The 14,188-nt window shown below is 46.7% G+C and overlaps 1 protein-coding gene across 4 annotated transcripts in view; it reads left to right on the top strand.

The window, feature by feature from the left end:
- The window catches only part of pclob (piccolo presynaptic cytomatrix protein b), a 113,242-nt gene that overhangs the window by 23,268 nt on the left and 75,786 nt on the right, over positions 1–14,188 (top strand). For all 4 annotated transcript variants that reach the window (XM_052474898.1, XM_052474897.1, XM_052474896.1 and 1 more), the window contains exons 6-8: positions 11–928; positions 1,013–2,623; positions 3,096–4,223. In XM_052474898.1, the coding sequence (XP_052330858.1) occupies positions 11–928; positions 1,013–2,623; positions 3,096–4,223 (3,657 nt within the window). The remainder of the gene's footprint in view (positions 1–10; positions 929–1,012; positions 2,624–3,095; positions 4,224–14,188) is intronic.

The raw sequence follows: 14,188 nt of genomic DNA, 5'->3' as shown, positions 1-14,188 counted from the left end.
GCACTTTCAGATGAAGGAGTGGCTGTGTCTGAACTGCCAGATGCAGAGAGCTCTTGGAGGAATTGAACCCCCAGAACCCCTCATGATGAAACTGTATCCCAACAAAGTTTTTGCACCTCAAACAGTCACTGTGACACCTATTGCAGCTCAAAAGGACATTGCAACACGTGCTGCATCTGTGAAGACAGACAGTCCAATCCCAAGCTCCCCTCAAAGGAAACCAGTTCCCCCTGCAGCTGATATATCAAAAGCTGAAGCTACTAAAGGAGCAGGCACTCAAATGCCGGCAAGCCCAGCTCAGATGGCATCACAAGGGAACCGAAGAGCTTCAGAACCTCAGAAACCACCACAGCAGCCCAGCCAGCCTGGGCGTAGGCAGAGTAGTGCCATCCCAGACACACAGCAACACCCCAAGCAGGAGTCAGGAGGCTTCTTTGGCTTTGGTGGTACCAAATCTCAGTCTACCCCCTCAAAGGCTGAAGAGTCAGTGTCTGGTAAGATGTTTGGCTTTGGCTCCTCCATCTTCAGCTCTGCATCCACTTTGCTCACCTCAGCTGTTCAGGATGAGCCCCACACCACACCGCCAGGTTCCCCGAAGGTGTCTGCACTGGCCTCTCACAAGTTGCCCCCTGCAAAGGAGACCAAACCACCTGCTACCGAGAGAGCAGAGGAATCAAAAGCAGAGCAACCCCAGCAGGCCAAGGTCCCCCCATCAGTACAGGCTAAAGTTGACCAACCCTCATCAGGGCCTCCAAAAGGAGTAGTATCCTCCCAACCAGCTCTCAAAGCAGGCCAGTCCACCTGTCCACTCTGCAAGGTGGACCTCAACATTAACTCCAAGGACCCTCCCAACTACAACACCTGTACCGAATGCAAGAACACTGTCTGCAACCTCTGTGGATTTAACCCAATGCCACATGTTACTGAGGTAAATTAAATTGCAAGCATGTGGTATTTTATGTTCTTGTTTATTTTACTCTTAAATTAAATTTGACTGAATATGTTTTTTCAGGTGAAGGAATGGCTGTGTCTGAACTGCCAGATGCAGAGAGCTCTTGGGGGAATGGAACCCTCAGAACCCCTCATGATGAAACCCCAACCCTTACTCAACAAAGTTTCTACACCTGTTGCACCTCAAAAGGAGCCTCCGGCAACTCAAAAGGTAAAGGAGACTGCGATACCTGCTGTAGATCAGAAGAAGGCCGCCTCCACAATACAAAAAGAAGAGACAACCACTCTTGCTGCACCACAAAAGGAGACTCCATTACCAGCCTCATCCAAAATGGGGGAGACACCAGTTACAGCTTTAAAGCAGGACACTCCAACACCAGATTCACCACAAAATAAAAAATATCCTACACCACCAGGTGTGTCTGTAACAGATGAGGTCCCAACCACAGCTTTGCCTATCAAGAAGGACGTTTCTGCCTCAGCCCTTATCAAGGAGGAACCAACTTCTGCCTCCCCTCTCATCAAGGAGGTCACTGGTTCACCTCTCACTAAGGGGGCACCAGCCTCACCTCAAAATAATAAGGAACATATACTACCAGGTTCACAAAACAGAAAGGTGTCCCCAACACCAGGTTCAACCCAAGATAACTATGCTGTACAATCAGGTTTACCTCTGAAGAAGGAAGCACCATTTTCATCAGCAGTAGAGACTAAAGAGGTCCAACTTCCAGCTGCAGTTATAAGCAATGAGGCACCTGTTCCAGATTCACTCAAAACAAACGAGACAACAACACTTGACTCCGCAATGAAAAAAGAGTGTTCATCTACTGAGATCTCAATTGACAACCAGAAACCTGCAATTGTTCAAAAGTCGATGGAGCCACCAGCCACACCTACAAACAAGCAGAACAAGGTTGTTCAACCCTTACAGCAGCCAGAAAAGAAAATGCCTGCTGCACAGCCTCTGGCACAAGTACAGCCCCAGGAAGCTCCAAAGCCAGACCCCAAAATCACTCCCCCAAAGCAGGAGCTTGGGAAACCAGCCAGTTCAGCACCTGCTCAGAAGCAACTAGAGAACCGGAGAACATCAGAACCTCAGACACCACCACAGCAGCCCAGCCAGAGTAGTGCCATCCCATCCACACAGCAACCCCCCAAGCAGGAGTCAGGAGGCTTATTTGGCTTTGGTGGTCCTAAGTCTCAGCCTGCTTCCTCAAAGCCTGAAGATTCAGTGTCTGGGAAGATGTTTGGCTTTGGCTCCTCCATCTTCAGCTCTGCATCCACTTTGATCACCTCAGCTGTTCAGGATGAGCCCCACACCACTCTGCCAGCTTCCCCCATGGTGTCTGCACCGGCCTCTCCCAAGATGCCCCCTGCAAAGGAGACCAAACCACCTGCTGTTCAGAATGCAGAGGAGAAGAAAGCAGAGCAACCCCAGCAGGCCAAGGTCCCCACATTATTACAGGCCAACGTAGACAAACCCCCATCAGAGCATCCAATGGGAGAAGCATCCTCCCAACCATCTGCCAAAGCAGGCCAGTCCACCTGTCCACTCTGCAAGGTGGACCTCAACATGGGCTCCAAGGACCCTCCCAACTACAACACCTGTACCGAATGCAAGAACACTGTCTGCAACCTCTGTGGATTCAACCCCATGCCACATGAAACAGAGGTAATTAAACTCTCTATGTTTCATCAAAGTAATTTGGCTACTCTAACATAAATGTTACACTTTATTTTACAACAGTTATTTAAGAATACTAACTATGCATTGACAGTGTCTATAGTTGCCAGTCATCTCTTTCATCTGAGTTGTAAAATAGGATAACAAGAAGCTTTGATGGAGCTCTTGTTATAACTATTGGCTTTTCTCCAAATAGTCTAATATTTGTTTATGATCTTACTGGAAGCAAATTGTAATCTGGAAGAATTGTATTAATACAGTCTGATATAAATTATTCATTTGATTTAACATCTTCAGATTTAGAGCATTATGTCAGTAGTTTTACTACATGTTTGTAACATCTAGTATGAAGCATTTAAATAGCAACTAAGATAAGAGCATCTGTAAGTCCTCAGACTTCAATACAATTCTACAAGATTGTTTGTTGAAAAAAATGTTCAATACTGTTATTTTATTTCAGGTAAAGGAATGGCTGTGTCTGAACTGCCAGATGCAGAGAGCTATTGGAGGAATGGAACCCCCAGGACCGCCGATGATTAAATCCCAACCCTTGCCAAGCAAAGTCTCCACACCTGCTGCATCTCTAAAGCTGACCCCAGCAACAGCTAAACCCCAAAAGGAGGAGATTCCAGCACCTGCGGCTGCCCAAAAAGAGATTCCTCCACCGACTGCACCTCAGGAGACACTAATACCGGCTAGAACCCCATCAACAGCTGCAGTCAAAAAGGAGGAGACCCCAGCACCAGGATCCCCACAAAACAAACCTGCTCCACCTGCTGTGGCTGCAAAGGACAAACAGGAACCTATAATTGTTCAGAAACCAGTGGACCAAACAATTCCAGTGACACCCATACCGAGTGGTGCTGTTACACCTGCACAACAGCCAGAAAAGCAAACTCCTCCACTGCAACAGCCTGATGCTAAGCCCCCACCACAACTACAGCCCCAGCAAGTTCCAAAGATAGACCCCAAAACTGATCCCCTAAAGCAGGAGCATGGAAAGCCTCAACAACAGCTTCCAAAAGGTGGAACCTCTCCTGCCAAAGCTGTATCACAACCACAGGCCAAGCCCCCAAAGCAGTCAGTGGGTTTCTTTGGCTTTGGCGGTGCTAAATCTCAGCCTGCTCAGTCAAAGCCTGAAGAGTCAGTGTCTGGGAAGATGTTTGGCTTTGGCTCCTCCATCTTCAGCTCTGCATCCACTTTGATCACCTCAGCTGTTCAGGATGAGCCCCACACCACTCTGCCAGCTTCCCCCATGGTGTCTGCACCGGCCTCTCCCAAGATGCCCCCTGCAAAGGAGACCAAACCACCTGCTGTTCAGAATGCAGAGGAGAAGAAAGCAGAGCAACTCCAGCAGGCCAAGGTCCCCACATTATTACAGGCCAAAGTGGACCAACCCCCATTAGAACCTCCAAAGGGAGCAGCATCTTCCCAACCAGCTCTCAAAGCAGGCCAGTCCACCTGTCCACTCTGCAAGGTGGAACTCAACAAGGGCTCCAAGGACCCTCCCAACTACAACAACTGCACCGAATGCAAGAACACTGTCTGCAACCTCTGTGGATTTAACCCCATGCCACATGAAACAGAGGTAAGACTGTGAAAATATGTTAATTACATTTGATTATGTGTATAACTTAAACATGTTTCAAGGCCTCTGTAATCCCCAATGCCACGTTGAGCAGGTGTAATTTCTCGTGCACTATTCAGAAAATGCTAACCCCATAGGCACATGGCAGAGGTTGATATACTCACTAAACTGTTTTATTATCCAGCCTTAGACTAGTTATGTTGCTTCTAGAGGAGCCAGGTCTTATAGTTTTGCATTGTGTCGTGTCTTTACTATCATTACATTGAAGACTTGTAGTTTTTATCAAAGATTTTCTGTAATTAGTATTACGCAATCAACTTATTAATCATGTAGATGTAATTAACTAAGAAGTCGGGGCACCAAGGAAAAATATTCAGATTGCAAAGTTATAATTTTCTAAAATAACTTTTCAGATATTTTATCTGATCAATTAGTCTTCGAATTAATTAATTATTTACTTTACCTCACGTTAGTCTCATTCCAAACGTTGTAAATTGTTGGTTATCTGCACGAACCCAGTCTTCACTATGAGTCATCCATACATCAATTGTCTTAAATAACTTATTTATTACTAACTAAGTAATTCACTGAAATGCATAAACAAACAGTAAATATGGTTACAAGAAATGATAGGAGAATGTGCCCTAGTGGGCTAAACCGGCATGGCGGCTTGTTAGACAAAAGGGGAAGTGGGGGTCGACTAAGAAGTCACTACAGAGTGATAATTATAACAATTGAAATGCGAATCCTTTGCACATGAAGGCTCACTCATTCGGGAACAATTGCAATCAATATATATATTTACACTCAGTGTGTCGTCTTGATCGCTGGTGAAAAGTTTGTTTCTGTTGGAGAGTTTTGTTCCCTTTTCTCTCTCTCTCTCTCTCTCTCTCTGTGTCTTGGTTAGAGGGGATAGTGCAGAGTGAGATTCATGAATTTGTTATAGAAATGATGTTTCACGGTTGTCATTCTTCACGTTCAATGATACCGAATTCCTAGCTGCAGACTAGTAATTAATATCAAAGACTTGTTCTTATTCTGTCGGTATCGATAGTCTAAGAGTTTAACCATGTGGTATGGTTAAAAAATTCAGCAATGGTCCTTTGTCCCCTCCTAAAGGAGAAAAACATGGTCTGCTGATCATTTCTCAAAGTTGGGTTTTATTCGGAATTGCATAAAGGGCTGTCCCAGGATGTCTGACCCTAACTGGGCTCAGGGGCGGTCCTCTGATTTAGTTAACTCCAATTCCCTTTTTGAGTTTTCCTTCATTAAACAGTCCAAGGTCACATTGTAAAATTGTGTAAACAGTATCATACTCACTCAATCATCTTATACAATAATTAGATGTAAACCTCATATCTGAGGCTATTATATAAACAGCGTTATGGTAATGTGGCCACACCGTCTCCCATGAGCTTCCACAAGTTGTGACAAACGGACCAGTTCGTAGCTGGATTCTTCACCGATCTTTTATATTTTCTCCGGAACATGAAATTTGTTCGTACCTCAAGTTCTGTGAGGTGGAAGGAATTCCTTTGTTCTCTATGAAAATGTACTCTCTCTGTACTGTGTGTCCATGAGGAGATCCTCAGGAATTTACGACCTCTCTCTGACCACAGCAACCTAGTTGAAGGAGGAAAGAGGGAGATGGGGCTCGCCACATCCAAAGAGGCAACGTCATGACAATTGGGTTTTAGCTCAAATCCAGGTCCAGACCATGCAGACCAATTTTGGATTTGCATTTGCTACAGAGGTCTTCTTATTGTCTTACATTGGATGAAAATGTATCAGTAGTAAAGCACCAGTGTTTGATATATCTCCCTTTGCTTGTGCTGTGATACGTGATTTTGGACGCTGTAGTCTACTCAATCAAATGTTTTCTGAAAACAGTGACTCAGTAACAGCGTAGGTCATTACAGGTTACTTGTGGTGATTTTACCTGCTGATGACTAATAATAACAGGCCTTGGCTTCCTGCTCAGACAGCTCACAGCAGTTCACCCAGCTGCTGGGGACGGATTGAGGGGTGGAGGCTGACAGGGCTAGGGCTGGCAACATGGATCCTCTCTGCTATATGCAGTTAACCTCCATTTATCACAGCCCGGTTTTCAGTGTTGTTGTGTTTCGCTCAAGACTTTCTAAAGGCTTAGTGGGTAAAGGGCCAATAAAAACATTAGTGGCCAGCAGGGACTAGTGATGCAGCTTTCAAGAACCTTGAAATGCTAAGTGATTGGCACCCATTCCAGCCAAACAGACTTGTGTTTAAAAAACCACTGGCAATAGAATTAAATGTGCTGACGAGTTCATTCTTCCTTGGGGCAGAGCAGTTTATATTTTAAAAAATATAGCATTTTCTCCACCATTTTTTGAGAGTGAGATGGATTTCAAAGTATGAGACCTCTACAGATGAGAGACTGATCCCTGCATTGAAAATGTGTGGAAAAGTATTGCCTGGAGAGCTGCCCAGACAATGCATTAGCACTGAGGTCTAAGTACAATGGCTCTATGTAATCTTTTGAGGGCCCTCAAACAGTATTAAAACCATAGTCTAATGCACTCTGTGTGGGTGATGGCTGCCTGCCTCTTCCTGGGACATCCCTCTCATGGTTAGGTCTCAGTGGATGTGACATTACATAACGGCTCATGCGAGGCGATGTCTCAGCCTCGGCGGTCCGACATCACTGAAACTGTATTAAAGTGATTAAGAGTTGTGCAACAGCATTAGCGAGATGGGATCTGCTGCTGCCGCTGGCTGGGGACTCCAGCCCCCGTGAGAGATGGCAGGGCCCTGTGATATGCTAATAGGCAGAGGTGAGCTGGATTAAGTCCAACACAACACAGCATCAGTACAGCAGCAGCATGTGTCTCCTGCGGCCATCTGCTCCCCTCACAGATCACTGGCTCCCTGCACTTCAACAGTTTCCTTTCAATTATACTACACACGTTTGTTTGCTGCTAATAGTGGTGCACGTCTGTGTTGAATTTTAGTCAGCAACACATTGACACGCGCTGGCATGTTGGGTGCTGCTCTCGCCTCTCGGTCACCTCTGGGTTAACTAGTGTTAATTAAGGAACACCCTATTTCCAGGCTGGCAATGAAGAGTACTTCCCTTACAGCTAGCATTACAGTCTTTCCCATTGGTTGTTCACTCGCAGGTGTGTGAGCATGCGATAGCATATGTGATTGAATGACTGAGTCCAACCTCGGCACTCATCCATGAGTACGTCCTAAAGGTTAATGAGGTGTATTATTATCATTATTATTATTATTTTTGTTGTTGGTTCCTCAAATTATAGCCATATCATATCAATATTCAGTATTATTATTGTTTCCTCATATTATCATTTCGATAGCGTAAACTCTCCACATGGGACGCAAATGGCACCACTCTGATGTCAGTGTTCATACAGTGGGCTAGCTAGACGATACACCAGGGTTCCAATGTAATAACATCTCTTAGTCACACAACTGGAGACCTTTTCTAAAGGTCATCTTTTGATGCTAATGCCTTTGTAATAAAATGGTGGGTTATTTTACACAAGCCTCCACAGGCAGGACACAAATACCACCAGATTAAACCTGAAAGCAGCTAGCAGTGAATGGAAACTCAAAGATTTATGTAGCCCACTTAATTTATTTATTTTATTTGCTTTGGTTGCATTCTAGGTGATATATGATTATCAGTATTTGTTGCAGGTGACATACTGCATTTGCCACATTCAGCATTTTAATTTGTGTGCTAGTTGAAAAGCCTGTTCCTTCATACACCCCTGGATGTTGAATCTCACTAACAGGGCTATGAGAGTAGACCTCTCTGCCGTGTCTGAGCTGTTATGCTGTGGTGCTTCTCCCAGAGACAGGTTTTCAACAAGGCTCAGCCTAGCTCATACAACACTATGGCAGAATAATGCTCCATTTTATGAGGCTCTTACATAATCAACTCTCCTTCTCGTGTCGTTCATGGAGAGCAGACAATGCAGCCTGAGGTGTGGGTTGTGGGATACAGGGACACTGGCTACTACTGTATGTACACCACTCAACACACGCCTGTGTAACTCTGAAGGACGATGGCTGGGAATATGTAACTGCAGGGGCAGCTGACCGCCACATTGTCATACTGCATTGTGCTTCTCTTGAACCTTTTTTTCAGATTGCCAGACATGCTGCCAAAGCCGTTTTAGTCTCTACAGAAGAATAAAAAGCAGTGGTTTGGTTAGAGGGAGGAGCATTAGAACTAGATGGGCAAACGCCAGTAGCAAGTCTGTTCATTTCCCCTCTCTCTCTTTCTACTCTAGCTGATCTTATGAAAAAGGCTGAGTGCATGTTCTGTTATCTAGGACACCTGTGTTCCCTCCCTGGGTCTGTTTACAGCTGTTTGCAATTGGACCACTATACTGTCTGCTTGGTTATAATGTTCCATACAGGGTAATATAGAGAGAAGCATTATTGCGGTTTGGCAGTCTGATAGTACAGATGTGCTGGCACCACCAATAGCCTCTGTATAAAAGGACAGTTCTATAACTTGTTATTTTCTCAAATAAAAAGGACTCCTCAAAGATGTAAACAACAAAAAAAGCTCCTGAAAGATGGAAACAACAAAAGAAGCTGCAAGTCGTGGTCCACGTCTACCTCATAACCTTTAGGCCTAGCTGTAAGGCAGCAATCATCACACCCACCTCCACATCAAATGAAATATTATGTCACATGCTTCAGAACAGGTGTAGACTCACAGTGAAATGCTCCAAGGTTATTAACCAAGGTCAGTGGCTTAATCTGTGGTACATTTGCTGTACTCTCAACTAGGAATTTCTAAATGTTGAGATGTGTTCCACTGTAGGCCCTGGTCCAGGCTGTTGCTGCTGCGATAAGGAGAAACCCCTTGGTGCATCCTTTCAACTCTTCTTCACAGACTGTGTGTTTCACAAGGTTCTAGCCAAGCTCTTTCATGTAGGGTTTATAACCATAGCACTTTATTTTTCAGTGTGTTTGTCTCAAAGCTCAAGTCACATTTATTTTAGACTTCTGAGGCTGTATGTTTGAAAGGATAGTCTGCAGAGCCAATCTGATTGAAAAGTGTGACCTTGCGCTGTCTTGGACCTGGTCTTCCTCAAATGATAGTAACCTTGATACAATTAGGGCTATGTAGAATCTCACTGCTGTAGCCTACTTTCCAGCTCAATTAACTCAGAGTGTAAGGGTGTTTAACTGGCGGTAGAGAAGTCAGACACAGGATAGAAATAACTGTGTTTCCAACGGTGCAGTTTTTTAACAAAAAACCCCACCGGAAAACAGAATAATAATAAAAATCAATGGGTAACATAACCCGACACACACCAGTACCGACAAGGACATGAGGGGAAACAGAGGGTTAAAATACACAACATGTAATTGATGGTATTGGAACCAGTTGTGATGGAAGACAAGACAAAACCAATGGAAAATGAAAAATGGATCAGCGATGGCTAGAAGGTCGGTGACGTCGACCGCCGAACACTGCCCGAACAAGGAGAGGGAACAACTACGGTGGAAGTCATGACACAGAGTAATATCTCTGTTACTTTAGGGCAGTTGATCGGTGTGTTGTGCATAGGAGCAGTTCCTAGCTGTGATGTGCATCCTTTAAGCTAAAATATCCCTTCAAAATGGGAAAGTAGTGCTGCTTGCTATTTTGAAGGGGGTCTTGGCTTTCAGTTGAAGGAGAGGGAATAGAATCTCCCACTAGAGACCTGTCCCTTCTTTCTTTCTTTCTTTCTTTCTTTCTTTCTTTCTTTCTTTCTTTCATTCTTTCTTTCATTCTTTCTTTCTTTCTTTCTTTCTTTCTTTCTATTTACTCTTCTCTCTCTCCATATCCTCTTCCCTTCTCTCCCTCTCTCCCCTCCCTCAATCTTTCTCTTCTGTCTTCAAAGGAAAATATGTTGACTTGTCATTCATCAGATTTCAGAGAGAGAGCAGGGCCTGGGCTCATCGTCTTCAGAATGAAGCACTCTGCTTATTGCAGATTAGTGGGTCAACACGCTCTATTATCAGAGGGCCAGATTGATGAGAAGTGTGAGCACTTCGGGGGCTGCTAAAAGAACACTATATTAGCCAGCTTCAGCCGTTGCCAAAAGCAGCTGCCAGGAAATCAATAAGGAACCTACCAGCACGAGCTTCTATAAGAATAGAGTTTCTCTGATGGCCTGAAATATACAGCTTCTAACACAACCCACTGAACTTTTATTCAACTCACCTCTCGGATGGGATGATATCAGATGTAAATCTCCACTATTTCTGTACGCCAGCTGCTAGGGGCCTTGGCTAGCCCACTGTGGGCTTGTGAATAGAGTAATGCAGCCAAGCTATTGGTTATGTGGTGTTTATGTTGACATGTGGACATGTTTACGGAAATAGTTCATGCTTGCTTACAGCAGCAGTGTGTTGGACCTAGAGGCTCTCAGGTTTCACATTTGTTTTAAAGAGAATTCTTTGCTGAGTTGCACACCTGTGTTATTTGATATCGATGCCTATCGATGTTGTAGCTGAATAAGATGAATGCCTCTTGTCGCTCAAGCCACTGTAAATGCTGTAAAGATCATCACACTGTAAAATATGCAGAGGGGGCAAAACTTCATTGTTTCAGCTGGTTGATTGTTGGTCCAATGCATTAAAGAGAATGTGTGATTTAGTGTAGAGCTCAGCAGATACACAGTGGTGGTGTTGTATCTCTAGCTGGTATGGGGTCCCTGTGTGTCAACAGAGCAGCTTCCTGAGAGCTGCCACTGTGAAGGCCTAGTTAATCCAGCTCTGAGACTAATCACAATTGACGACTGCACAGCTCCCCTGCTCCCCCTGATCTCAACACAGAGCTCCTGCTCAAACTTATTTCTTTAAAGGAATGGATGATGGTAGGCCCAGGAGTCTCTACTGGAGTGGAAACCTAGTAACAGCCATATCATTACAAGGTTCACCTCTCGAAACATTGTGTCTTCGACTCTGGCAAACACATGTATCTTGATCCTTCTAAACTCCCATTACTTGTATGTGTTGACATGATGTAGTGCCGATGTGTTGGTGTAATAGTAGTTGCTAAATATTACAACTTTACCTCATCTTACGGATACATACACATAATCTATAATATATTGGATGCTTCAGCTTGGACTGAGGCCAGTATCCCAGCTGGAGAGGTGTGAGAGACTAGTCCATATTTAGCCAGGGAGAGAGGAGAAGTACTTGGAGACAGGGTAGTGTAGAGAGGAAAGGGACTGGGGGACAGGGTAGTGTAGAGGAAAGGGACAGGTTAGTGTAGAGAGGAAAGGGACTGGGGGATAGGTTAGTGTAGAGAGGAAAGGGACTGGGGGGGACAGGGTAGTGTAGAGAGGAATGGGACTTGGGGACAGGTTAGTGTAGAGACGAAAGGGACAGGGTAGTGTAGAGACGAAAGGGACATGGTACTGTAGAGACGAAAGGGACTGGGGGACTGGTTAGTGTAGAGAGGAAAGGGACTGGGGGGGACTGGTTAGTGTAGAGAGGAAAGGGACTGGGGGGACAGGTTAGTGTAGAGAGGAAAGGGATTGGGGGACAGGTTAGTGTAGAGAGGAAAAGGACTGGGGGGACAGGTTAGTGTAGAGAGGAAAGGGACTGGGGGACAGGGTAGTGTAGAGAGGAAAGGGACTGGGGGGACAGGGTAGTGTAGAGAGGAAAGGGACAGGGTAGTGTAGAGACGAAAGGGACAGGGTAGTGTAGAGACGAAAGGGACTGGGGGACTGGTTAGTGTAGAGACGAAAGGGACTGGGGGGACATGGTACTGTAGAGAGGAAAGGGACTGGGAGACAGGGTAGTGTAGAGAGGCAAGGGACTGGGGGGACATGGTACTGTAGAGTCGAAAGGGACTGGGGGACAGGGTAGTGTAGAGAGGAAAGGGACTGGGGGACATGGTACTGTAGAGAGGAAAGGGACTGGGGGACAGGTTAGTGTAGAGGGGAAAGGGACTGGGGGATAGGGTAGTGTAGAGAGGAAAGGGACTGGGGGGACAGGGTAGTGTAGATAGGAAAGGGACAGGTTAGTGTAGAGAGGAAAGGGACTCGGGGGACAGGTTAGTGTAGAGGAAAGGGACAGGTTAGTGTAGAGAGGAAAGGGACTGGGGGACAGGGTAGTGTAGAGAGGAAAGGGACTGGGGGACAGGTTAGTGTAGAGAGGAAAGGGACTGGGGGACAGGGTAGTGTAGAGAGGAAAGGGACTGGGGGGGGACATGGTACTGTAGAGAGGAAAGGGGCTGGGGGAAGAGGGTAGTGTAGAGAGGAAAGGGACTGGAGGACAGGGTAGTGTAGAGGAAAGGGACAGGTTAGTGTAGAGAGGAAAGGGACTGGGGGGACAGGGTAGTGTAGAGTAAAGGGACAGGTTAGTGTCGAGAGGAAAGGGACTGGGGGGACAGGGTATTGTAGAGAGGAAAGGGACTGGGGGACAGGTTAGTGTAGAGAGGAAAGGGACTGGGGGACAGGTTAGTGTAGAGAGGAAAGGGACTGTGGGGACAGGGTAGTGTAGAGAGGAAAGGGACTGTGGGGACAGGGTAGTGTAGAGAGGAAAGGGAATGTGGGGACAGGGTAGTGTAGAGAGGAAAGGGACTGGGGGACAGGGTAGTGTAGAGAGGAAAGGGACTGGGGGACAGGTTAGTGTAGAGAGGAAAGGGACTGTGGGGACAGGGTAGTGTAGAGAGGAAAGGGACTGGAGGACAGGTTAGTGTAGAGAGGAAAGGGACTGGGGGACAGGTTAGTGTAGAGAGGAAAGGGACTGGGGGGACAGGGTAGTGTAGAGAGGAAAGGGACTGTGGGGACAGGTTAGTGTAGAGAGGAAAGGGACTGGGGGGACAGGGTAGTGTAGAGAGGAAAGGGACTGGGGGACAGGGTAGTGTAGAGAGGAAAGGGACTGGGGGACAGGGTAGTGTAGAGAGGAAAGGGACTGGGGGACAGGGTAGTGTAGAGAGGAAAGGGACTGTGGGGACAGGGTAGTGTAGAGAGGAAAGGGACTGGGGGACAGGGTAGTGTAGAGAGGAAAGGGACTGGGGGGACAGGGTAGTGTAGAGAGGAAAGGGACTGTGGGGACAGGGTAGTGTAGAGAGGAAAGGGACTGGGGGACAGGTTAGTGTAGAGAGGAAAGGGACTGGGGGGACAGGGTAGTGTAGAGAGGAAAGGGACTGTGGGGACAGGTTAGTGTAGAGAGGAAAGGGACTGTGGGACAGGGTAGTGTAGAGAGGAAAGGGACTGGGGGACAGGGTAGTGTAGAGAGGAAAGGGACTGTGGGACAGGGTAGTGTAGAGAGGAAAGGGACTGGGGGACAGGGTAGTGTAGAGAGGAAAGGGACTGTGGGGACAGGGTAGTGTAGAGAGGAAAGGGACTGTGGGGACAGGGTAGTGTAGAGAGGAAAGGGACTGGGGGGACAGGGTAGTGTAGAGAGGAAAGGGACTGGGGGGACAGGGTAGTGTAGAGAGGAAAGGGACTGTGGGGACAGGTTAGTGTAGAGAGGAAAGGGACTGGGGGACAGGTTAGTGTAGAGAGGAAAGGGACTGGGGGGACAGGGTAGTGTAGAGAGGAAAGGGACTGTGGGGACAGGGTAGTGTAGAGAGGAAAGGGACTGGGGGACAGGGTAGTGTAGAGAGGAAAGGGACTGGGGGACAGGTTAGTGTAGAGAGGAAAGGGACTGGGGGGACAGGGTAGTGTAGAGAGGAAAGGGACTGTGGGGACAGGGTAGTGTAGAGAGGAAAGGGACTGGGGGACAGGTTAGTGTAGAGAGGAAAGGGACTGGGGGGACAGGGTAGTGTAGAGAGGAAAGGGACTGTGGGGACAGGGTAGTGTAGAGAGGAAAGGGACTGGGGGACAGGGTAGTGTAGAGAGGAAAGGGACTGGGGGACAGGTTAGTGTAGAGAGGAAAGGGACTGGGGGACAGGGTAGTGTAGAGAGGAAAGGGACTGTGGGGACAGGGTAGTGTAG

Source organism: Oncorhynchus keta, chromosome 22 (genome assembly GCF_023373465.1).
Source record: "Oncorhynchus keta strain PuntledgeMale-10-30-2019 chromosome 22, Oket_V2, whole genome shotgun sequence".
Classification (NCBI taxonomy): domain Eukaryota; kingdom Metazoa; phylum Chordata; class Actinopteri; order Salmoniformes; family Salmonidae; genus Oncorhynchus; species Oncorhynchus keta.
The sequence above is the reverse complement of the archived record's forward strand: the minus strand, read 5'-3'. Positions and strand labels throughout refer to the sequence as shown.